Source organism: Ischnura elegans, chromosome 11 (assembly GCF_921293095.1).
Source record: "Ischnura elegans chromosome 11, ioIscEleg1.1, whole genome shotgun sequence".
Classification (NCBI taxonomy): Eukaryota; Metazoa; Arthropoda; class Insecta; order Odonata; family Coenagrionidae; genus Ischnura; species Ischnura elegans.
In genome coordinates this window covers 11,793,650-11,821,138 of record NC_060256.1, presented here as the reverse complement: position 1 = coordinate 11,821,138, position 27,489 = coordinate 11,793,650, and the positions used below count along the sequence as shown (strand labels likewise).

The following is a 27,489-nucleotide window of genomic DNA, read 5'->3' as shown; positions in this document are numbered from 1 at the left end:
ATAACTGCTTCTGTAGCTATTCCTCTGATGGTGTCGGCATCACGTGGTAATTTCTTGTGGGTATTATTCCCTCAATGAACGGTTCTCCCTGAAAAAATTCTAATGGGAACAGGAGCACTATTTTGTCCCCATATTAAAAGTGGTTCTTAACATTCCCTGTATTTGTATGTATGGTATTTGGAGGCAGTGGCCCAGCAAGGAGGGGGGGTTTGAGGGGTAAAACCCCCCAGAACTCAGAGAAATTTTAAAATTTAACCCATTATACTAAATTGGATAATTAATACTTATAAATAGTGTAAGGATTAATAAAAAATTCATCAGAAAGCCGTAAAACTCACCATTTTTAACCATTTATCTTAAAAAAAAGGACACCCACACCTCCGGTATTCTATACCCCCTGTATTAGTTGCGCCTAAACCCCCCCTAGCCTTAATTCCTAGCAGCGCACCTGTTTGGAGGGATGACCAACAGATTAGCTCATTTGCGCTAGGAGGGAAAAGTAGAGAGAAACCTCGTGTTGGCATTAGCCTGCTCTTAGCAAAAGGTTATAAGGGGATCACAGCTTAACATCCCATCTGACGGACAGAATGCTGTGCTTGGAAGCGCCCTTCAACAAGCACAAAAGTACGGATCGGTTAGAGTCTGAAAAATCTTTGCCATCAGAGGGATTTTGTTGGGATTTGAACTCCGGTTGACTGGGTTGGACGCAATCACTTAAGCCACCAAATCAATCTGATTTTTAGTATTAACCCATTTCCGCCCAGAAAAATTTCTTCTTGCGATTATGAAGATAATGTTGCTCCTGTGGTCGTCGTTAGTAAACCAGTGAAATATGTTGGCGATATATTAACTTGTTTCTTCAAAATCATCTTACCATACAGCTATTGCCACTGGGTGTTAGCGAGGCCAGAATCTAATGTCTTTCAATTTCTTCGAGTGATCTTGATAGAATGGATGAATCTTCAGGACAAGCATATTTTTAGACAAAGGAAAGTAAAAATAATCTATGCAAAGCCATTTTCTGTTCTATTTTATGATACTAGCATGTAATTTACAGACAGTAGGCTTTCATATTGAATTTCCGTTATGCACCTGTTTCTTTCCGTCAGTGGCCTTATTTAGACTGGCATCAAAAATAAACTAATCATCGTATCAAGTTACTACAAGTTTCAACATGATGTCCGATGAGTTGCGATAGTGATAGGATGCCTTCGAATAGGTCACCCGTTGCCGGAGTTGAAAACGCCGGTGAATGCGAGGCTCTCGGAGACCGCATTACCGCGTTGGAGACGATGGTGCGGGAACTTCGGGCCCAGTTTGAAAGGGTGGCTGATACCGCTGAGGGGAATGGTCCGAGGGGTGGTTCTTCGAAAGGTCGCCGTGCCACAGGGGCTGCACAGGTTCGCCCGATTGCAAATAGCGGCTGGTCGATCGAGAGCCTTCCTCGAGGTCCATCTCTCGATGACGGGGTCACGTCACCCCGTAAATCTGAGTTTTGGAGGGTCGTGTCTCGGAGGGACGGTGGTAGTGTCACTCTAAGACGGGGTTTGGGGGATGCTGAGGCAAATCCCGTCCCCGTCTCGAACAGGTACCAGTTGCTGTCGGATGGAAACTCCGAGGTGCCTGACGTGCCTACTCCTACCCCGAAACCGGCACCTAGGAAGGGGCGTCAGAGTGGGAAGGGGGGGATCATAGTGTTAGGGAGTAGCAATGTCCGTCGTGTGATGGTCCCGTTACGGGAGAGGGCAGACCGCGAGGGTGTAAGCGACCGTGTAACGTCATGGTGCATCCCTGGTGGCGGTGTTCCTCAGGTGACGCAGGCGGTTGGTGCGGCGGTACGGGGCACGAAGTGCTCCAGACTGCGGGTCGTGGCTCATGTCGGCGTCAATGATGCCACCTTCCGTGGATCTGAGGAAATTCTAGATTCCCTCCGGGATCTGAATTCCGAAGTGAAGCGGGTGGGTGGGACCATTGGAGTCGGCATTGAGCTTTCGATTTGTAGTCTTGTCCCGAGGATCGATCGTGGTTCTCTGGTTTGGAGCCGAGTGGAAGGCATAAACCAGAGGCTGCGTCGTTTCTGCACGGACATCGGAGCCTCCTTCGTGGACCTTAGGCCGGCAATCCGATCGTGTCGGATCCCTCTGAACCGTTCGGGAGTCCATTACACGGCCGAGTCGGCTAGTCGTGTAGCGAGTAGCATATTTGAGCACTGTAGGTCTTTTTTAGAGTAGAGAGTAGGGCAGAGTGTAGATATATTAGTGGGTTGAAAAATAAAGGGGTAAGTTCAAAACTTTTCACAGACAAAGATTCTTCCAGAAATGAGAATAGAGAAGTAGAGAGAAAAATCAGCGTTTCAGGTATTACATTTAAGCACGAGAAGCGTCAGTCGTGCAACACGTTCAAAGGTAGTCAAGGCTCAAGTCATTTTGATAGTGTGACAATAAGACATGCATTTCAATTAATCAGCGGTATAGAGCCTGTGAATAGTCTATTCGACAAAAGCAAATCAGAATTATTCCCGAATCGCAATATTACTACTTCCGAAGTTTTAATCGTGGCTGTGGTTAATTGCCGTAGTTAAAGAAATAAGATTCCCGAATTCCACCATTTAATTCATAGTACGAAGTGTAACGTCATTTTTGGAACAGAAAGTTGGCTAACAGATGATGATTCAGACAATGAGATCTTCCCAAAATCGTTCACTGTTTATCGGAAAGATAGAATTAATCGAGTTGGGGGCGGAGTTTTTATAGCTGTAAAGAATTCAATCGTCAGCCAAGCGATAACCGTAACTGAGACCAGCGTTGAATCTGTGTGGTGTTTAATTAAATGTCCAAAATTCAAAACTATTTTATTATGTTCGTATTACAGACCACCTAACTCAGATATAACGTCAATGTTGGATTTTCAAAATCAAATAAACAGCGTAGCATCCAAGTATCCTGAAAGAAACTTGATTGTGGCTGGAGATTTCAACGTACCCTCTATAGATTGGGAGACTTATAGCTTCATTCCTGGTGGGAGGGATAAAGTGATCTGCGAGGCTTTATTACACACTTTCACATCTAATTCATTGTTTCAAATAGCATCCGCACCAAACAGAGGAGAAAATATTCTTGATTTATTAGCGACAAATATACCACATCAGGTAATAAACGTTGGCACTGTCGAAGGAATAAGTGACCATAGGGTAGTAACTGCAAAGTTTTCTCTAAATACCGCTGTTAACTTTAAAAAAGAGCGTAAAGTTTTCATTTTTAAAAGAGCTAATTTTGATGGGTTTAAGAGTCATATGAAAAATGCTTTCCCCGAGTTTCAAGAATCAGTATTAAAGTTAAATGTAGAGAATACTTGGAAAGCTTTTCTTTCGCTCGTAACTTCGGGAATAAATAGCTACATCCCTAGTAAAATAGTAAAAGAAGGCAGCGAACCGAGATGGTACGACGCGGAAGTGAGAAAATCATTGAGGCGACAGAGAGCGTGTCATGCTAAAATGAAAAAAGTCAGCACGGATTTATCCGCTAATGAACGCGAGCTAATAATTAAAAAATATAGGATGACTAAAGCCGCCACGAAGGAAGCGTTCAGGAATGCGTTCACGAATTTTAAAAGAAAAACACTAGTAGAGCAGTTACAGGATAACCCAAAAGCATTTTGGTCATATGTTAGGGAAGTTCAAGGTAAACGATCTACCGTATGTTCGCTGAGTAACGACAATGGAGATGTGTTGACAAGCAGTTACGATAAAGCCAATTTATTAAATTCCTACTTTAAGAGCGTGTTCACGGAGCCTTCCGAAAACTCACCCGAGACCGATGACAATCCCTGTCTACATAAGATGCCAGCTATTGACATTAGTACGCTCGGAATAGAAAATATATTGAAATCGCTCAGTCCAAATAAATCACCTGGTCCAGACGAAATCCCTTCTCGCGTATATAAAGAACTAGCCTCAGAACTTGCCCCCTACTTGCAGTTAATATTCAGTAAATCCATCAAGCAACACGAAGTACCTAATGACTGGAAAATCGCTAATGTAACGCCTATATTTAAAAGTGGAGACAAGGAACAGCCATCTAATTACAGGCCGATATCTTTAACGTCCATCTCTTGCAAAGTCCTTGAACACATCGTAGTCAGCTCGGTAATGAAACACCTAGACGCGCAAAACTTATTAATGGGAAATCAACATGGATTCAGGAAAAGCAGATCGTGCGAAACTCAGTTAGCGCTTTTCGCCCACGATATTTTAGTCTCCGGGGAAGACAACATTCCAGTAGACGCGATTTTTCTTGATTTCAAAAAGGCATTTGATAAAGTACCCCACGGAAAGTTAATAATAAAACTGAAATCTTATGGTCTAGACGAAGATGTCATTTCCTGGATTAGAGAATTTTTGAGCGACCGCGTCCAAAGAGTAGTATTAGACGGTGCAGTCTCCAATGAGGTTAGAGTGACTTCTGGCGTTCCTCAGGGTAGTGTCATTGGCCCACTCCTATTCCTTCTTTATATAAAAGACATTGGCGAAGTAGTGCAGAGTAAGTTACGATTATTTGCAGACGACGCTGTAGTTTACAGAGAAATCCGTTCCAGCAAAGATATAGATGAACTAACGAATGACCTTGCTGCTATCCAAGCTTGGTGCGATGCTTGGCAGTTAGAATTAAATTTGGAAAAATGCGTCGTAATGAATTTCTGGAAGAAGAATAACTCCCTACAGCGTAACTATGTCATTCGGGGCACGCAGTTAAAGGCAGTTGAATCTGTGAAATATCTAGGGGTTAGACTCAATAATGATTTATCGTGGAATAAACATATTCGAGAAATAACCGGTCAAGCTAATCGTAAAATGGGTTTCGTTAAAAGAATATTAGGGAAGTGCGACGACAAAGTGAGAGAAATTAGCTACTTTTCCCTCGTTAGACCACATTTGGAATACGTTGCCAGTGTTTGGGACCCTCATGAAAAAGGCTTAATAACAGAGTTAGAACGCGTGCAAAGAAGAGCTGCCAGGTATGTGAAAGGTCGTTACGATAGTCTTGTTAGTGTAACTGACCTCTTAGATAAACTCGGATGGGAATCTCTGTCGGACCGTAGATTGAAAAATAGACTAAACCTTTTAGATAAATTCAAGAGCAGTGTCTTTTCTGACGAAGTTAACCATATCTTGCGGACGCCTACGTACTACGGAAGATCAGATCATATAAATAAAATAAGAGAGATAGATTGCAGAACAGACAGATTCCGAATGTCATTTTTTCCACGATCAATAAGAGATTATAACGGCAGCAATAGAGCGCGTAAATAGATTGCATGACTTGTAGTGTAGCCTACTAACCTATGTAAAACTTACTGCATGTTTCTGAATTTCTATTCTATATTCTATTTCTAACAGCATATAGTAGTATAGTTTGTTATTATACGGGACGTTTCTTGGACGGTGTGGTGTGCATGTGGGAGTCCAAATGCATGCTGCATGCTGGTGATTGATCACCCCCTGCCAAACACCCTAGAGGTGGCTCGCAGGGTAATTTGTAGATGTAGATGTTGTAGATGTAGATGTTGGAGGAAATTTGATAGCAAAAAGGAGAGCTTGTTTTCTTCAAGAGCCTCACATTCTCAGAATGGTTGGATGTAGCCACATGGCTACGGTGGGCTGAAATGAGTTAACTTTTTAGATAATGGGTGAATGAGGAACATTCTTTTTTTCTCTACAAATCATCTTTCAATTCCATCTGCCGAAATATTTTAATGGAATACGATTTCGGGTGTCAGAGTGAACGACCGAATTATCGTGGAGAGGATGTACTTACACATGGAGCGTGCGAATCCGAAGTCGCAGAGTTTGAGGAGTCCGTTGGAGGTGAGGAGGAGGTTTTCTGGCTTGATGTCCCGGTGCACGCAGTGCCGGCTGTGGATGTAGTGGAGGCCCACCAGCGTCTGCCAGGCGATCATCTGGGCCACTTCCTCGGGGGCACCGTGTGGGTGGGCCTCCACCTCGTCCAGCACCGTGCGCTCGCAGTACTCGAAGACCAGGTGAAGCCGTCGCTTCCGCCGAAACACCTCGATCAGGTTGACGAGGTTTGGATGTCGCAGGTTCTGTATAAGAGAGAGAGAGAGGAAAGTTAGAATACTAATAATTTAAAACGAGCGTGCTGCGCCCGCTCCCAGCGGGCTTCCCCCACTCTTTTCAATGTAGGTCCACAGGGGGATAGGCGCGTTTCTAATTTTAAAATGTAGAAAAAAAAGGCAGGGTCTTATGTACAAATTCAATTGGAATGTTCATGTACAAATTTAGGGCAGAGGTCCTCTTTAAACACAACATTGGAAGTAATTACACTATCCTCTGTTAAACGCACATGATGACGATCATCCTTACGTATCAACAGGAGACTGGAATGTGGAATCAGCCGCATTTTGATAAAAGTTATTTAAAGAATGCGAGATATTGTTGCAAATGAACAAATGTATCAGTTTGTGCGCCGTTAACGTCGGGAATATTTACCGTTTTTTTTTTAATTATTTAAAAACCAATTTTAGGAAACGATAGCAATATTTAGAAAGTAAGATATACTGTCGCATGTTCTCTGATAAATTATGTGCATTTTGGTACATCATTGTAGAGTTTCGTTGCGTATAAGTTGAGAAAAAGGTATCTATACAGTAGAAATAATATAAAAGATTGAAATAAATACTTGCAATTTTCTACGATTATAAAATTTATCGCGACCTAGGTTTCAATGTTACTACATGATATTCAAGGTTAAGAAGGTTCCAAGGAAAGTTTGTTTCAATATGGAAAACTTTCACTCCATTATGCTTGAAACTTTGGATTTTGCTATTGATTTTGTTTAATTCTCTTGACGGAGATGAAATAATTGATGAGCGTGGGAGTTTTGTTATGATGTTTTTGTCTTGAAATTGAGCCTCAAACTGTCAGTTTTGAGTGCCGTAAGTTGTATGAGTGAAGAAATCGAATGTTAAAACATCTCTGATAACGCAACAACTTCACTTAGCCTCAATCAATTAAGTATCAGGCGTTGGAGGTTTGTCATGATTAAAAAACATCGTCAAATATCAGGGCCGTTTGCCAAATATTCTCTCCGTGAGAAGAAATTGAAACGTTTTTATTATTAGTTTTGTCTGCTTATATGAAAAGTTCTCTATAACTCAGTCAATAAAGTATTTAGTAATTGAGTTCAGTTACGAGTTCTGTCTTGAAAAAATGCATTTCTGGCTTGGGTGCTGCAGATTCTTTTGAAGAGAAGAAAGTGGAACATTAAAAATTTACTATCTATGGTTTTTCGATAGCTTCTCTAATGGCCGTTTTACACGGGGCACGGAAAGGCGCAGGTTAGAGCTGCATTACTTTCTAAAATGGCGTGGAATTGCGCGAATGCATGAACGAAATTAGAACGGGCTATTTTGCCGTCTTGCATCCACGCATTCTCGCATGTGTTCTAGCAATTCACCGCTTTACACGACGCAATTTTGATTGCGCCTTCGCACGTACGTCAGATTGCGCAATTCCGTGCACCGTTTAAAAGGGCCTTAAACATAACTCTAGTATTTAGTGTGGGCATTTTTTCATTGGTCTGGTCTTGAAATCAATCATCATGCTACAGCCAAAGTTCTCAGTTACATCGATCAGGTTTGCATGTCGCATGTTTTCTCAGAGAATGGAAAGTTGATTGTTTTTATAAATTATTTTTTATCCTAATACGAGTATCTCTTATTGACATTAATTTAAACAAATGTTTAAAATTCGATTTTTTTAGGAAGTAAGTTTTGAAATAAAGCATCTAACCTTGCCAATGTTCTTTAATAGATTGACCAGGTTCGATTGCCCCAAATTGAGGAAGAGAGAAATTTTTCATGATCAATTTTTGTAAGCATACGATTATTTTTCTTGGACTGTGTGATGCAAAATTTTAGTATTGGAGTCTTCCCATGGTATTAAATGTTGAAATAAAGAATTGAAATCTTATGGACGTTACAGTATTGCATTATTCGTTTTTCATGTCAGTTGTCAATGAACACGAAGCATTTTCTTGAATTTTTTGCGTGATAATTCAAATATGCACCAATGCCTTTTCTCTTTTAAATGTATGTTTTGGTTCCTCCTGATTCTTCATTGGCCTCTGTTGAGTAGTTGTGTTTTCATAACACCCTCTATCAAAATACCTAGGCCGTAGAAAGCAATTTGGTATCAATGTAGTTGTTAGGTTTTCATGGAGACCATTTGCATGGTGTCCTAAGTATATTTTCTGGCATTGAGAAAGCATTAAAAAATGGTATGTCATTAGATAATTTCAATCAGCGGATCAGTTTAAGAGCAATAGATCTAAATTTTATCAACACTCGTCAGCGTAGTGCTGTCGTCGTTAGAGGAATTTCCTGGTAGTTATGTTACACACATTACACTTTAGGTATTTAAGTAATCTATACATCAGGATACGTAGACCGCTTCACCGTTTTAGATAACTTTCAGTTGTGAGGCGGCTGTGAACAGAGGCGCCGAGGCGGACTTTTCAAAATTAAGGCGACACATATTTCTTTTAATTACCCAAGGATATTTATTGGAAAACTGACGCCGTATTATATAATTTTGGTAGAAAAATATTCGAAATGACCCTAAAATCGACTCTTTAATCCTAGTTTAAAATATTCCGTATGATTACCCAATTGGTCGACCTTGCTAACCTCAGGGGGTATCATATACCCCAGATTATCAATGATAATGCATTTCTTACGCTAAAAGCATGTGGTGATAACTATTGTTCAAAGGGCACCCTTCCATTCTTGGTTTTCGATTCAATTGGGATGATTCAAACCTAATATTCTTGAGTTTTTCTGTTTAGACCTTGATTCACATGTAGTAGACTTACAATTGAAATGATTTTATCTCTTTTTTGCTTGAATTTCATTTTATACTATAAAGCATTGGTTAAAGTCACATTTTATTCATATAATTCCGTATTTTCCAAGGACATTGGATATATTTGGATTTAGGTAGAAAATTGTGATATTAGATTTAAAAACTAGCAGTAGATGTGTATTGAGAACCAGAATTCGAAACATCTTTCATTTATTCATCTTTTATATTGCAGGCCTACTTTTTAAGTGTATATTTCTGTATGTAAGAGCAAATTAAGTCACCACGGTATCGAATTCTTTATATTGTCTCATGACAAAAAAGTACGAGTCGTAGTTCACGGCTATGTAATTGAAATTTACCAATTTCAACAAGAAATGAGGTGTAGTTATGTGTTTTTGTTTGTGTATGCCTTTTACTGTTGATGCATAGAATGTCATCACATCGGTATGAAACTTTGGATTCGGTTTAACGGCATGAAAAAATGGGAAAAATCGAAATATTTTTATTTATGAATTATTTATCCCAATTTATTCATTGTATCTATGAAATCCGTTCATTTTTGTCGAGGTTAGGCTAGGCCGTTGAAACGATATCTTCTCATTTTGAAGAGGAGAGTGTTCATTTTTGCATCCTTGAATTTTTTACGCCAATCTTTTCCTCTGCTCTCGTAATGGTTGTGTAAATATAGAACCTGCCGTGCCTTTGTGCTTCCTTATGCCCATGTGGTCTTGCACGCTCATGAGCTGCTGCTCTGACATTACGCGAGAGTGCCGCAAGGTCATTATCTTACGTCTGCTCCACTTTATGTGCCACTCATTACCTGGGGATGACCTTTAGGAGTCCAGACTTGGTGACGTGTGCTTGCGGAATCGTTCAAAGTAATTGTGAAAATATGGTAATCACTTCATGGAGAGAGGTGGCTCGAGGAATTTCACATGACCTTAAAGGTGTGACAAATTTCTGCGGTGGAAGAATATTTCGAATTCCGCGGAGATTTAAATCAGTTATGAAGATTATAAATTACAACAACCTTTTTTTTGGGTAAATTTCGCGCATTTTACTGGCGTTTCTTCTCTCTTGCTGCAGCTTAACCTCCAAGAGAGAAGGCCTTATCCAATACTTTTGTTTTAAGGAGTGACATCATCACAAGTGCTACCGCGGAGACTGGACTACAAACATTCGGTTTTTCAGTTTTTGAGTGCGTTTTTGAAGTCGTTTTACAGTTCTGTGGTTAATAAAGAGTGCTTTCTTCACAAACCTGACTATTTTTGCTCTAAAGTATTGTTGAAAACAAATTAAATCGATGTTAAGTGTCTTCATTTAAAGTCGCATCGGAGGAACAAGAAAGAAAATACTCGGAGGCAAGTGATTACGTGTGATAGAGAGGAAGAATTTTGTGCCATTAAAGGGAGCAGGTGAGTGAAAAAATAGTATTCCTTCAACCCTGATTCTGCGTATCAAGATTGCGACCACATAGCGGAATTCGGGGCTGCTATGTAGCATCACAAATTACTCCAGAATTTATATGGCGTAATTCCTATTGCAATCCTTTCAGCTTATTTCTGACGTGCGGATCGTTGCACTCAATTGTTTCCGCAGCGAGGAACTCTGAAAATGGCGCGAATTATACTTCGACCACATATTATAGTGGGGCGTAAAAGTTGAAATTTTTATTTTTGAGCCGTTATAGTTTAGTAAACTTGTTGAAATTGAATAATTAGACAATTATAAAATGTCATGCCAAAGGGACAATGCGTTGCGATCGCGTAAAGCGTTATATAATTGGAAAAATTGCTATTTTCACTCGTCTTTTTTCGCATTTTTAAAAAGTGGTATCCCACATATTAATTTTTATGCGTATAGCAAGGGAAATATGTGAATGAAAAGTAAGTAGTTTCTTATCTGAATAATATCTAAATAATATCTTCCGCCCACGCAAGGTTCCAAAAAGTGCATACATTGCATTATTTTTAGTGAATTTCCAAAAATTTAAAAATTTATTTTTGAAGTTTCTCATAAATTTTTAATCGAAATGCTTTATATCTAGGGTTTATTGGTAAATAAAGGTATTTAATGTATTTAGAGTAATACATTAATCCAAAATTAACGTATGCACTTCTCTTCGCTTGTTTCGAAGTACTGAAAGAACTCACCTCCATGATTCATTACGATAACATGATTTCTTTGATAAATTGTGTGTAATTTACCCCAATTCCTGTGTGGTTCTATTGTAGCCATCTCTTGTTTGGAACCCGCAAACTTTAAGCTAAGTTTCCGTCAAAAACTTCATGCATCGCTGTGAAGTTTTTTATAGCAGGAGAACCTTTCTTTGGCCCAATAATTTGTAACCCTTGATTCTATGCATGAGTCAATATCTTCGTTACTTAATTTCCAAGGAAGGGGTGCAAAAGGTAACTTGACTTTGTCCCAATCAATTACCTTTCTGTAGTCGGAGGCTTCGAAGTTTAAAACTGGAATGACAACCTTTCTTATGCTTTTGCCTTTCAAATTTTAGTCGAGATTTTAAAACTCTTCTCAGCCCAATATCTCTTCAAAAACTTTGTCTATCATTTTGTTTTCGTGATCAGCAACGAACGTATTCTCTTTGATGAACGGGAAAATACATTTGGTCAGTACGTGTTCTCGAACGGGTAGATTCTTTGGTCGTATCTCATCTCGCTCACCCCAGACATTTGCATGCGTGTGTGAGTGATCTAGGTGGATTTTATAGTGTATAGATTACAATTTCTGGGGTTACAAATTCTAATGGTTGAAAATCCGGCAATGTCTTATAGTGAATGTGATTTATTCCAATTTGTCCAAAGATAGATCCATCACTGATGCATCTTAAGTCTTTCTGGAAAAATCCTCTTATAAGTATGAGAAATCATGAAAAAGCATTTGTGCAGGAAATTAATAATTCGCTCAGCAATTACTGTAGCTATATTTTGATTTGCGGCTATAATTAGAGAAATGAATTTTAATTTAAAAGGAATGTTTGTCATTTTCGTTTCGAAAATGGGTGTTATATGTATGACTTTTTAGGACCAGTGAGTGTTATTATTTAGGATTAGGAAGAAACTAATCATGGGGTACACACTGGGGTTTAAGTGACCATGTATTTCAACATAGCAGTTTGTGGTAAGCGGATTCTATTCACGTGAGCCCCATGAATAAATCCAAATGTCGTCCGAAATTTATCGCCTTAAGATGGCTTCAAGATTACGAAATTAAGTACTTTCTAGCCACCCAGAACCATTTTCTAGAGAAATATCCTTTGTAGGAAGTGGTAAAGTTCATGGAAAATTTTGTTAGTGGAAGTTTCCTTTCGAGTTGAAAATTTATCTTTCAGGAAACACCAGTTTTTATCTGAAACATTCACATAAGGCTTGAAAATTCGATTTCCGTGATGTTATGATAAATCTTTGGTAATAATTACGGTATTTTCAGTGAATCGTTGAGGGTATGTAAGGAGATAGAAATGGATTTCCTTCAGTTCTCAATTAATTATATTAACAAAATTGATGACTTGCAAAGGGAAAACACTTCGAACTCGTATGTAATGCGTGATAGGACATAAGAGTGCGCAAGAAAATTACGGAGGACCTCTCATCGAAATGTCAGTTGATATTTTGATTTTATCAAAGTTAGCCTGTTTTAGAAGTATGGAGTGCCACGGTAACGAATGTTTGTATCAGGCAGTACGCAGAAGCCGACAGGGATGAAATATACCCTGTAGGACTCGGGTGTGTATTCCCATTTGTCTATAATGAATTTAAAATACTTGGAGATGTGCCCTTATAAAACCCGGAAATTATAAAATTCCCGATTTACTTAGTAATTGTAATCCGTAATAAACTCGATGAAAACTTAACGTGGCAATTGATGGAGCTATGCGGGTTGCCGAAATTGACAATTTCTGTAGGGTTGAATGATACGATTAAAATTTATAATTTATTACAGTTTGGGGAAAGAATCATTTTAAGGAGAATCTCTGGTCTATTTAATATTCATGTGTGTGTATTTTATCATGAAAATCTTCCAAAAATACTGCATTTTGTAAGACTGATAGCCGCCTCATGCTGTAATCCTAGCTGCCCTCATTTTTGGTAATTACCTTGGCAATCAATTTCCGCGGCGAACACCTTTACCAGTGGATATTTAACCTGTAATGTCTTCCTACAAACTCTTTTGTGTTGACGTGATTAATATTGGTGGGGTTGCGTCGGAAGACATGTAACTTGTGTTGCCAAGATTTTGTTTTGCTTTGAGAAAGGAATTTTTGAAAAGAGATGAAATACTACTGTTTTGGAAAATAATTCCGTTTTACTTATTAAAATAAATAAATTTTCTTGAAGGACAGGAATTCGTTATCAACTTGATAACCCTTACTTCACCGTTACCAATAATATTTTGCTTTACACAAGTGGTAAACGAATTTGGCTGGAAGCCGCTAAAGATTGGAGGCTGCGATCAAGGCTTAGATTGGTTGAGCAATGTAGAATAGATATCTTTAATAGCGACACAGAGAACATCATATTTTATCCCCATTATATTTCCAGGTCCGACAGAAACGATATATTCAGAGAGATATTTTGCCGAACGGATAGGTATAGGAGTTCCCTTTTTCCTCCTAACAATTAAGGACTTCAATAAATGCGAGGCGTAATTTCCTTTTTAATTTTTAAAGATTGGTGTCCTAACGCTCCCCACCACACGCCTACTCAGGCGGCTTGCGAGGTAGTATGTAGTTGATGTAGATCTTGGAAACGTTATGCCATCGCGCCTTCCATGACAGAGGCAATTGCATTTTCTCCCGAAGGCTCATTTCTCCAGCGCTGACAATGGCTTCGGCGCTCGGTGGGTTGCAGTAACCGTTTCTTGATTGGCGCCCATTTTCACGTCGCTTATGGCTTCACGTGTTTATTTGGGTTTTGCGCGACTGCCGACCGGCGCAAGGAGTCTCTGTGGGGCACCAATTTGCGTGATCTTCTGCCGGCATATCGTGCCCGTGAAGCGACGCGGATCCGTTAAAAGGAAGTTGGGCGAAAATGCGAATAGATTAAGGTATAGTGATTTCCAACTCGCCGTATAAATGCTCGGCTTGGAATTAGAGAACAGGAAAAGGAAACCAGGTGAGATGATATCTTAGTATGAAGTAACTTAGGTGAGCCGCGCGAGGTCAAGGAATAATGACTTTGAGGGGCGTCTTCATGTCCGTTGGTCTTATATTTTTCGGATGTTGTTGGTGATTTGTTTCGAGCTGGTTATTTGGGGAACAGTCCGATAGGAGAGGACGTTTAAGCCATTAAAGTTTGGAGGGCACGGTTATGCAACCCAATGCAGGGTGTGGACTCTTCCGATCTCTCCCATAAAAAGTGAAAATAATCATGTCATAGGCTTGAGTCTGAAGGAAAAGTCCATTCGTTTCGAATAATTTGTTACTTTCAAAAGTGACTGATAACCTATGTCTTGCACACCAAGAAATATGAGGGTTCTAGGTGAACCCTCTCTAGGATACAACACACCGGGGCCGGGACCCAAGCCCGTGGCTTGATCCGCCCGATCACCCGGGGAGGGGCTGGAGAGGAAGGGAAAAGGATAGAGGCGCCGCCGCGATGGGAGCCCGCCGACGCCTCTGGGGAAGGATAGGAGCGGAAGGGAGGGGACGGGAAAAAACACCTTAACGCTACAGAGCGAAAAGGGCCCACTAAATAGCGAAACCAAGCATGCATACGCAATTATTCTTCTACCATTTCTAGTGGATTTTCCTATGAGGAAGAAAAATCCATCGATCGAATCGGTAGATGTCTTGCACACCAGAGCTCTCTGTGGAAAAGGAATCGAAGCCATATAATTCATATTCTTATAAACTTCGATCCTATTTCATATAATTCGTAGTTGGTATTTTTGGTGGTAACAATGGATGGCCAAGGTCATTGCGCCATTGACGATCGGTAAGAAGGGATGAGAAAAACCCAGCATTTGGTTTTAGCCTGCTCTTGATGAGAATTGCCATAGGATCCACGCCGAAATCTTGCATACGGCATTCTTTGCTGTAGAGTAATGGATATTAGCGGGAAGAGGCAAAGGCTGCAAGCAAGGGCTTGCATGAAACACAGGGAATAATTTTTATCGCGACCCAGTCCTTATGGAAAAACCTTAAAACGCAAAAACCTTAGCGTCGCATCGTAATATATTTTAGCAAAAAGGAAAATGGATTTTTGAGTTTAAAAATGGCTCACTGTACACGAATTCTTGCGGACAGGATGTGTTTCTGAAGAGAAAAAATAGAAATGAGAGGAAGGTGGTAGAGAAAATAAGATTTGCTCGATTCAGGGACTCTACGATGCAGGAAACTTAGTGTTGAATTATGTTTTAGCCGTAAAAATTGGTTCTTTCAGAGGACTCATTGTAGTGCCTGATATTAGGCATAAAGGAGTTGTTTCTCTGGTGGGCCTCCCCCAGTTTACCATAGCGTTAGCTCAACCAACATCACCATATGGCCAGTAGCAAAGGTGACCTCGCCATGCGTGGATGAGGTATGTTTTCATGTGTTAGTGAGGTTCTTAACACTCAGGCTTTCTTGGTATAGGGTCGTGAAAATGAGGGATTGAAGTGTCTTGAGAATTTCCGGTAAATATGAAAGAAAATAAGAAATAGGTATCATATTTGTAACCGTTGTTATCCGTAATTACCCAATCCTTAAAGGCATACTTTAGTACGATAGCAAGGACTAATGCGATACTCGTAATACTGAGTAGTTGCACAAGCTACTTTTTTTAGTTAAGGGCGGTATAGGGATGGGGTATCGTCATTCTGTTGTATCGAGTTCAGTTTAGAGATGCATAAAATGATTCGCCTATCATAAGTATCATTCATGCTGTCGTTAAATGCCATATCTTGTTCTTCTGAAGCACCTTTCTCCAGCGTCTCGTGAATATTCATTTTTGAACAGTTAACGATCCAAGTGCGGTTTTTACTGAAACTAATTAGTGGGATGGCCATTTGGAGTCGCTTCTGGGGGTATACTACCTTGACGGAGTGGGTACTGATCGAAAGCAATAGCAGATCTTCCGTTTTTGTATAAAAACACTGCAAAATCAGTAAAAATGCAAATCACGGACTAATAAAGAATAAACGAGATACATTAGGTCTGACAACGCATGGAAGTAATGATATTTTTGCAATATGGATTTAAAAAATCAGGCATTTGAATGCGCAGATGTTTTACATTCTAATTTTAAAGACTATTATTTAAAATAAACATCCGTGGGCTATGTGGAGGTATTACTTAGGCTCAAAATAGTACTTGCATAATACTTTTTTTGCGACTTCTAAGCTATATTTTGGATTTTTTCCTTTGCTTATCATTATCTGTGTCATCTTAATGATTAGTATAGAATATTGTAACATATTTTTAGTTTTTGTTACGATACCCTTGTGAAAAAAGTTACCTTTTATAGTACCTGGTTGTAGTTTCATGATAATGAATACAGTCATGCGTTATGCTTCACAGGAGGGTACAATACCATTACAATAGGATATATTCCTCTTTGGTGTCAGAAACAACATGGCATCATGTTGAAAAATGAATAAGAAGACTTTAAAGTCTGTTTTTCTTCAACTCTAAGCTTGAAATGAACAATGTCTTAACGGCTGCCGAGATCCATGCTTTCCTAAGAATATACTGAAAATTTAAGTGCCCCGCTAGCAACGTCAAGCTTTCTAGTGGAGAATTGTGATAGCCTACTGCTGCGCTTTCCTTCGTGTGGCAGATGTTTTCGGAGGATTAACTGGAAGCCCTTGCACACGACATTCGGGAAGGTCACTCGTGGCGCATTGATATAGCAACTCGTGGTCAGTGGAGTACTTTTCTCACATCAATAAGTAAATAGCGTGAATTGACGTAGGGGGCACGGGAAAGTGCTGATGGGATGAAGGTCGAGAGAGAATGGTGTATTGTATGTGAAGGTCAGCCCGCTCTGTGGAGGATATCGATGTTCCTAATAAGAGTGGGATGAGTGAATGGTTGTTAAAGGCTGCGCAAACAAATATGGGGCCAGTTTCTCGGAAATTTTATTTAATTAAAAGGCGTCTGGTGTGTGTCTGTCCGCGATAAAAATTCGGTGCTTTTCCCAGTCAGTGGTGGATTAAGGAAGGGCTGGGCGGCAACAACCCCAGCCTGAAATTTCCATGTGAATAGTTGGCTGGTAATCGCTAAATATTCACAGTCATTTTTTGGTCCCCGTAAATTATTGGTATTTTTCCTACACGCATTATTATTTGTGTTTTATTATATTAATTTAAAGTTAAGAATATTCTAACATGTTTTCAGTTTTTTGTTACGTTTTTAAAAGGGGTTTTCTTTTAGGCTTCAAGGAAGTGTATGGACGACTCGTGTCAGTACAGATTAAGTTCGATTACTCCCGTGATTAGTTATTAAGGATCCATCCTGTTACGAGTATGAAAGTCACCTCGGTAGATGGGGCGAAGTAATGCACGGGAAATATTATCACGTGACCTGGGCTTTCCGGGTTTATCCGCACACCTTTTTCGTAGGAACTGGAGTTCTTTGATTATTTTGGTCACTAATTGTTACATTTTTCATGCCCATACGTAACGTTATTCGACGGATCGAACAAGGTTTTATCGGTTTTCCAGCTAGGTCAGAGTGTTCATTTTTTTTTCTCCCGCCCTACACATTGAGTGTTATTTCACGACTTTGTCACCCGGCTGGAAACCCGAGAAAACCTTATTTAGTCTATTCGCCGGGAAAACAACAGATTTTTCTGTAGTTAAGCGGATATCGGCTGTCCGTTGTATATAGTGCATCTCTAAAATAAATGTTGTCTTGAAAAATTATTAGCCTAGAGAAGCATTCAAAATCGTTAAAATTGTGAATGATAACGACAAAACGATGGTGATGATTAATATTCATCGAAATCCGGATAGTTTTATTTACAAAAGAAGTGGTATAATAATTTTGAAATTTAAATAACTAATACATTTTTAATGGATATCCATCCAAGAAACCTTTAAATGGAATACCACATAGTTAAACTTAAGTCAATGAATTTTGATAATGTCGGAACGCTGGCTGTAGAGAACTACAGATAGAAATACCCTCGAAGAGTGATTGAAGATTAAAGTATAATGATCGTTAGAGCCGGGTCTCGTGCAAGGTCAGCTCGAAGTATAGATTGCGATGATGGAAGGAATGCGGTTCTGTGCATCATGTAGCAGTTAATATTTAAACCGCACTGAACCGCTGAAGGCTGGATTATAGATCTCTCTGTCTTAGTGCGTGATGCTTCCGTGACTCAAAAGAACATGGGCACTGGGGAGTGTAGATGGCGCATGTTTTATTAAGGAGAGCTAATGGCCCTGGCGAAGCCATGTCTCGATTCTCGTGAAGGTCAGAGGACACCATCGGTCATGGCCACGCTGGTAAGCCGTTTGTAAGAGTTGTGCTTAGCTCTGCGTCATTGCGTGTCAAAGCTGGATTATCTAAAAAATCGTATCCAAGTAACCGATATCCTAAGCGTCACGTTGGTTTCTACCGATGTAAGTGGATGCTGGTGGCTTTCATATAATAGGTGGAAAAACTTACTGCTATGTAGCAATTTTGCGGTTGATGTCAAATTGTATGTAATGAGCAGAAGATTGCTTTAGGAAGAGAAATCACATCACTGTGCTGAATTGGGAACTGAATTCATTTATGGGATTATTCTAGAAGGTTTAAAATAAGAGTTTAAGGGGCTTGGTATTTAATTGAAATTCGATATTTCGGGAGATTTATCTTCTTCTCTACAGTTGTATTTTTAAATTACTTACGTAATTGCGTGCGTTTCAACGCTGTATATTTTCAAGTTCGAATTCGCGAAGTATTATCAATTACGCGTAAGATGTTATTGAGATATTCCTTTACCCTTTTCAGAAATTTAATCGAGTGTGTTTCGAGAGAAATGTATTCCCAATTAATCGATTTTTGATATTTTATAATTGATACTTAATTGGGAATAATTCTTCCCCGTTTCGGACCGCGAGTGGAGTTTGGATGCTGTGCTTCTGTCTTTGGCGTGGTTAACATAATTTTGAGGGTTCCGTTCCTAAGGTCCGGGTTCAATTCCCCGTGCTGACTTTTGAGATTTTGAGGGGAATTCCGATCTTTGCGTCAGAGTAGTGTATAGAGCACCTTGAGCGCAACTTTAGGTGTGACGAGCCGTGGCCATCTTGTTGCCCTTTATTGAGGAATGGATAAAACGCTGACCCTTATTCTCTGTTTGCTCTCCTCTTCCTTCCCTTCCTCATTTTATGGTTTTGCGATGGATGAAAACGAGCAACAACTTTCGAGTGTAGGCAACCCTCATAGAACCAAAAATGTCTGGTTGCCTGCGATATCACTTCACTTTTGAGTATTGGATAGCGAATATGCGGTAGAAACGGGAGTAGTAAAACCGATTTATTTTCTATCGGCTCTTTCGTCATTTGCACTGACTCCCTTAGCTCCCTACAGTCTATCTCTGGCTTCTCGCCCATGCACCTAATTGTCCAAGATATTCACTCAACGCTGCCCAACAACCTCAAGAGAAAGGGAGTCATTGTATGCTTTCTCTGGGTACCGGGACATGTGGGGATAGCGGGGAACGAAAAAGCAGACGTCTTGGCCAAGGAAGCTCTAAGCGACGAAGTGCACACATCAATGCTAGTTCCATACGAAGACTTGAGAGCGTCACTTAGAAAAGCTGTGCTTGAACAGTGGATGGAGTCGTGGAGGACTCTGAACGATAATAAATTGCGAAGCATCAAGGCGACAACTTCAGATTGGCCCTCCTCGGCCAGGAACAATCGAAGGGAGGAAGTGGCAATTACTCGGCTGAGGATTGGGCGCTGTCGCTTGACTCATTCCTTTCTCTTTACGGAAGAGAAGGAAGCGCCTCAGTGTGATTAGTGCGGATGTCTTTTAAGCATCCGACATATCCTGACAGAGTGCGACAAATACCGTGACGCACGGATTCGGCTCAATATATGGGGAGGGACCTTGAATCCCTCCTCGGAGACAACCCGACAAATATGAATGGTATAATTTTGTTTATCAGAGAAACAGGTCTGTTGAATCAAATTTAAATTTTTATAAATAATGCCTGATTGTTTCTAACCTATATAAATAAATTATGTGATTATTATGTTATTAAATTATGACTTGAATCTAGTGACTGAGGAGTGGTGCAGAATGACCTAGCCGTCGACGCACCCTAACGATCAATACTACTACTTCTATTGGTGTTATATATCCAAATTTCGATTGAATTTTGAACTTCAGGGCTCTGGCGGCAGTGGTTATATTATCCGATTTTGAAAAAAAGTTGAATCTCAGACCCTGACAAAAGTTTACAACTTTCCCGTCCGGGGAATGTAAGGGAACCCGGGGAGGAACGCGGTAAGCGATTTTTTAAAGTGAAAAAAAAGTGCTGCGCCAGCGGCAATAGCTATATCAACTCCAGATTGGTGTTGCTTATAAGTTAAGCAACACCAATCTAATTCTGGACTAGTTATAGATATTGCCGCTTTTTTCGCCCTTAAAAACGCCTTACTCTGTTCCTGCCCCGGGTTCCCCATAATAAATTTCCGCATTCGATCCCGAGAAAAGTCATTTTTCTGATCAACATAGTTAACATTCGTTTTCGCGGGCCTTGTGTCCGTGGCATTTGCCTTATATACATTCCCAAACGTGGAGGCTGTGAGGTACGCATTCTATTTTTAATCTACTCACAGAATTTCAGATTAACATGTATGATATTATTTTTTCATAATTTAAGTAGGCAGCATAGATTATTTTCAAACGCTACAAACCGATGTTGTAAATTCTCGATGGCGATTGAAAAAATCCCTAAGATATTTCCTCTTTTATTTATTACCGCTTCGTAAGTTCCAAAATCACGCACTGACGTGAAGGGTGAAAAATTCGAGGTATGTGCAGAAAATAACGGGAATTTTTAAATTTCCCATGCTTCGAGAATCCGATTGTCAATCTTTATATGTTGTTTTCAATACCCCTGAAATATGAATTTTATGCTGTATTCATTGTTTACTTTGTCTGATGCTGGACGTGTTTGTATGAGCTCGGCGATTTTCGTTTTATAAAAGGAATGGATCAAAGAATGACTGAAAAGCAAAAGAATGATCAACAAATAAAGAGTTGTAATGTGAGTGAAATGTTAGCAAAGGTTATGGCAGTTCTGCTATGAGAAAAACAAGAATTGACGAGTGGTGTAAACTTTTCCTGGATGGCAATGAAGACATTGAAGATGACGGTCGCCCCGGACGTCCCAGCACGTCAACAAACGATGAAAACGTGTAAAAAGCGAAAGAAATTGTTAACGCATAATATAATGAATATCTTATGGAGACTATTTTAAAGGCGACAACATTAATGGAGATGAATTAATAAGTATTCTTTAAAAACTAAAATTACCGTAATTTTCTGAACACACGTCGTATATTTTTATAATTTTAACCTTTTCTAAGAATTACAGATGTTTCTGACTTTAGTAATTTGTCACAAGTAAAGTTTAACTAATCGGTAGCAGCACAAAAATAAATTAAAATCCTCCAATAGTCATCTTAGTTTCATTTCAAGTCCTTGTATTCGTACTTGCTATACGTTTCGGATAAAGAGGCAAGCGTTTCTTTGGGGCGAAATGCACCATTTCCGATGGTTCACTAGATTACGGTTTTTTCTATATGAGGATCCGATTATATTATTGGAACGTAAAATAGTGCCCATAGAAAAAAGTGCTACCAGTGACTTGCTTAGGACACGTGAGGAGTATCATATGCGCTATCGCGTGCGCTCTTACCGCAGAGAGTCTTCATGCCCGGTCAATGCGCATTCCATGGGCCAAGGACGTATGCTTGCGTTTTTCCTGCATGAGAGATATAGTTGATACTTTTTTCTCTCGGGTGATGTAAAGAGATAACACTTTGCTTGTTATAACCAGTTGCTCCTTCAATGAATATTTCAAAGAAATAAATCAATAAGACCAATATTTCTTTTTCATTTTATATTCCCGCAATTTTCCACGTGCCCACGTTGGCACCTGGGCGGGGTCGGCGAGAAGATATATGGATTTTTAAGGTGAAGAATTTTCAAGAGAATCTTGAAGAATAGCTGTCTTGATGCGAGAATTTCCTCTGTTGGGGTCGCCCTATGTCAAGCATATTTAGACTCAAATAAACACGCGGAGATTGTCTGCTTAAATGTATTCCTAGGTGTGAAAATAAGTGAAGACCTTGAAGCGAAACTGAAAACTTGGCTCGGTCGGATTGTGAAAGCCAGTGCCTTAACTAAGGAGGGGTAAAAGGTTAGGGGATAGAACCCCATCTTGAACCCAAAAAAATTGAAAAAAATATTTGTTATCCAGCAATCCTATATGTTTGAATTACTGCAATTACCCAATTATTTTGGCATTATTTTGGCCTCTATAATTAATTAAAATTAGTATTTTATTGTTGCAACTAAAGAATTGCCATGTATCTGCGTTTTCTGTAATGAATTCATGTAATAAAGCAAAATTTCTTGCATTATTACTGTAATGGTGTGCTATTCTATCTGACGTATGATTCATCAAAGCCAAGTCCTCCTTACAATGCTGATGAAAGCTGATTTTACCAAAATGTTTTCCTCTCTTTGAAATGGAGTGTCACGAAACTACGCCGAACACCATTAAATTCTCAAATTAATCGTTATCTTTAGCCTTGCCTTCCATAAAACTGATCAGGGGTGATTTTTTTGTTGTCACTGTTGTGCTAATGAAACAGAAAAGGTTTTTTTTATTCTTCTTTCGGAAAGTAAGTTCAACTCTCTGGCAGTTTTGTGTCCAAGAAATATTTCAGCTCCGAAGATAATATCATTACTCGGGAGAAATTACTGTGTTGCATCGATCACTGTATTTTACGTGGCCTTCAGTCACGCTCGCGTGGGTGTTAAATGAAAATGTTGCGTATTTCCAGCTCATTTTTTTCATTTCAGCGAAAGGGTGTTTTTCGGCGGAAAGGGAATTATGTGGCGTAGGGTTTCATTCTGGCCGAGGATGTGCGCGTATTTATTTTCGTGCGAATGATCGTGAGAATTTTTGGGTTGCGTGCAAGAGGCTCGCGAAGATGAGCTCTGCAAATGAATGAACGAAGTTATTTTTTTTTTACGTTCGAAAGTAATGGGAAATGTGAACAAATGGTTTTGGGTCGAAGGGATGCATCCTGCGAGAAGGCGATAGGGTGTCGCAATAGCCTCCTCAACTCCGTCTTTTGATGTCGGACTCTTTTAAACTTTGAAAAAATCAGTAAACTCTTCATATTTTTAGCAGCTGCATTATCGTTTTCAAGTGGAGTCGTGTCTCTGAGATCATCTGTTGCGAATCAGATGATCAATCGAATGGAGTTGATTTTATCGTAGGCAAGATAAACAATCCCTCGAAGAAATCCTACTAAGCAAATCTTAATTTATCACAGTTAAGTACTAAAAAGGGAACAAGATCCGAGAACTAATGGCTGGAACCGGTGTCTTTGGGATAATTGTTTTGCAATTAAATGATAAATGAACGAAATTGATATTATCGTAGACAAGATTGACCCCGAGGCAAGCAAATCGTCTTAAGCAATTGTTAACGTAGCGTATTCGAGTGTTCATTTTGGGTTATCGGTAAAACTTGAATGTAGTGAGGTTTCTTGTATCATGACAGTTTGTGTCAGTTCCTCAACTTAAAACGAATGAAATGGTTCAAACTTGTTTTTTGTAGTCACTGTTGTGCTTATGAAACAACAAATGTGTTTTATTCTTCTTTCGGAAAGTAAGTCGCCAATTATATCGACACCGATATCGGTATTCTTTTTGGCGCCTGTTCCAGGTTTGGCCTTAAGAGCCGAGAATCGAGCGAGCATCTCTTATGATTATCATCTTTATCACTCGGCAATTTAACGAACTTTCCCATCTGTTAAGAGTGAACGTGATCTGATGAGAGAGGCGGAATATGTATCCACCAAGTTATTTAATAATACCCTGCCTAACAATCGGGGGAACGGGGTTTTAATCCCGTTTAAGCCGAGTGATTTATTTCTGGCGAATTTTTCCTCTGATGAACAACTTTGCGTCCGTGCTCGTGGCTGTGTATCAAGTAAATCGTTACATGAAGTGCTTTGAAAAATGTCCGTCGCTGGTTAGCGGATTCGCGTATGCTTCATTTCGCATTATGACCATAATAGGGTTTACTCTTCAATAGTGGCGTAGTAAACACGACCTCCGTCTACTGTGCCGCTGTGAGGACTTGAGACATCAACAACTTTCTCCGTAAACCCAATCTGAAATTTGCCTTGGAAGATGATGACTTGCTGTTTTAAGTGGTAGCACACCTGTCCCGCAATCCGGATTCGTATCTCGCTTTGGGCAAATGACATTTTCCTTGCAAATTTCGCCCTTGATGTAAATGACTTTTCACCCGAGCGCGTGACTAGGTATATAGTTACTTTTTATATGCAGTGCTTTTATATAAGTGAAGAGCGTGATGCGCCCGCTCCCAGCAAGCTTTCCCCCGCTCTTTTCAATGCAGGTCCACAGAGGGATATGAGCGTTTCTAATTTTAAAATGTAGAAAAAAAGGCAGGGTCTTATGTACAAAATTTAATTAGAATGTTCATGTACAAATTGAGGTCAGAGGACCTCTTTAAACACAACATTGGAAGTAATTACCCTATCCTCTGTTAATACTTGTTTAGCGTTTTCATTAATATTTACAAAAATTGTTTGAAAAGATCTTACCCTAGAGAATGCTACATAAAGTTGGCCATGAGATAATACATAGCAGGAATAAGCCAGCTCTTTGCAAAGTCAGACCCTGAGCCTTGTTAATAGTCATCGCATAGGAAACCTAAATGGGATTTTTGTCTGCGAGTCGAATTAAAAGGCATGGTGGGATCCGACGGCGTTAACTGTATTCTTGGGATGAGGACAATCTTGCCGGAATCGATTTTTTTTTATTTTTAAAAACCAATATTAGGAAACAATAAAAATATTTAGCAAGTAAGATATGCCGTCGCATGTTCTCTTATAAATTCTGTGCATTTTGGTATCTATACCGTAGAAATAATATAGAGGATGGTTATACGGCTCTGTGCGTTGGGCAAAGGAAACGATCGAAAACAGAGAATCAAAAAAAAAAATGTAGAGACTTTTTTCTTTTCCACTTGTGGTCTCATGTGGGTGTACAACTTTCGCTCCAATGGCTGGGGAGGGGTGTGGTCATATATTTACTACCGACAGGGTTGTGCACGCTGGGCTTTTTCAGAGTTCTAGCGTGGAGGCGATCGGCTAAAACGACTCCATTTTCTCACGGAAGGAACATAAAACCTTCAAGAAACAAGCGGAAGTGGCATGTTTTACTCGCTACGGACGCGCTTCAAGGTGTTCTTGGGTAACGGTGCGTGTTAACCCGAAAAAATATGCAATTTGGACCCATTTCTGCGTTCATTCGAGTTCACGGAAACGATCGACGTTGAACTCGGTTCCTTATCGGGTTTTCCAACGCAAGTAAATCTTTGGAAATACGGTAGTTTCCTTCATCAAAGAAAACGAAAGGCATTGATTGAGATTCGTTACCCGCCATTAGTGTATTCATAATATACAAATTATTTGGTTTTAGAAATACCGGTTTAGACGAATGTTAATGGTCAATTTTATCCTCATTTGAAAAAGGCCAGATTGGCGCCCATGCGATGCCACTCCACGTGACGTCACAGGGACCTAAATGCTATACGAGTAGATAGGAGTTTTACATCGTCTGAGGTTACCAATGCATGCATGAGGCACAGAGCTCAGGGAAACATGTCTTAATAATCACCTATTAAAACTGGCTAAGGTAGGAAAGTTTTCTTCGCTTGATAAGGTATTAATAATCCTTATTTAAGCCAAGCGCTTCTAGCTAGCAGGGTACTCTGCTACCTGCTAGCACCCTGCGTCGTATCAGCGCTCAAAGCCTCGCCCCAAGGTCACCTGACTTGCGGCAGCGGGAATCAGAACGACGTCACACGGGAGTTTTCCCGGCATTCATAATTACCCGTCGCGTTTTCGCGCGCTTGATAATGTTCACTTTTCATTTAATCGCGAAAAACAGATCGTCGTTTAAATATCCAAAAGCGTGAAATACGTACTCCAGGAGTAATGATCTTTCGATTTAGGTAATAAAAAAATATTACGAAACCACCCTAATGGGAGTGGGATTGATGCACTTACTGAAAATCTCTTGAGTCACAATTAAAAAATATACATATTGACAGAAAAACAGTAATATTCCGTCAACTTTATTCGGTACGACGTCCTTCCACAGATTATGGCCTATTGCTACCCATCTAATCTTTAATATCGCTACTAATTTCTAGTTGACGATAGATATATTGGAATGAGAAATCATCATTTAAATAGCTTTTCCTTGGTCTCAGGGTGTGCTGTGTCTAATTGTAATTATTATTTTGCCTTCCGTGTGTCTGCCATTCGTTTTAACCTTGTTATTTTGCCACTCGTTTCAATCTTGTTATTCTGAAATATTAACTTAGAACATTCATATTCATCGTACTTGATACTTTTTTTTTTACTAAAAAATGGATGCTCTAGCCAAAACTTAACCATAATAACACATAAATGGCTTTGTTGTTCTTAGTCAAAATTTTTATTTTTAAGGCCCCTTGCACATACACCGATTTTGGACGGCCGGTTAAATATCGGCCGATTTTTACCGGTCAAATGATAAGTTGCTGTGTTTTTGAGCAGGCGCCGGCGATCCACAGTGACAATGGCCGGCAGCTAACCGGCATTTTGCCGGTGCCGGCGCATGGCCGGTGTGTGTGCAAGCATCGCTTCGCCAGTAAAATGTCGGCCGATATTTTACCGGCCGTCCAAAATCGGTGTGTGTGGAAGGGGGCTTAAATATAAAAATTTTGACTTAGACCCCTTGCCTTATTTCCGAAGAATGAATGTATAAATGGATCGACCGAGTAAGTATTCGGGAAGTGTTAGGAAGATTGGGAGAAAAGTAAAGCCGGCCTCGGTGGCGGCGGGGTTAGGTCCTCTCCTGCCAAACCAAGGGCTGCGGGTTCGAGTCCCGCCAGTGTAAGTTATCCTTATCCGGGGCGTGGATATTTGTGCACGTTTGATTGTTAAATGATATAAGAAAACGATATAAAGGCCGAACAGTGCTGTTTTTGTGGTTGCGAAAATAAATAAATAAATAAAAACCGTAAGGATAAGAAGGGATAACTTAATCAGTCATATTATGAGGTATGATGAAAGCAATCATAGTAGTACAAATGGAAGGGAAGAAGGGTAAGGTATGGCCCCAAATAAGTTATATAGAAGAGGTAATGAAGCATGTAAAGGGAAGAAATCTGAAAAGGCTAGCAGATAGGACGACGGAATGGAGAGCTGCTTCAAAGATATTTTAGGTCTGTTGATTATTTTTATCGTATTATGGTATGTTTATCGATATAGTTTTCGAAAAATTGAGGAGTATTAACATTTTTACCTCGAAAGAAAGCTGCGAAATGTGTCAATTAACGGGTATT

General features: G+C 39.8%; 1 protein-coding gene across 1 annotated transcript in view; it reads right to left on the bottom strand.

Annotated features, from left to right (window-relative positions):
- The window catches only part of LOC124168515 (cyclin-dependent kinase-like 1), a 99,292-nt gene that overhangs the window by 9,427 nt on the left and 62,376 nt on the right, over positions 1–27,489 (bottom strand). Inside the window, exon 3 of the mRNA XM_046546839.1 lies at positions 5,814–6,099. Within this exon, the coding sequence (XP_046402795.1) occupies positions 5,814–6,099 (286 nt within the window). The remainder of the gene's footprint in view (positions 1–5,813; positions 6,100–27,489) is intronic.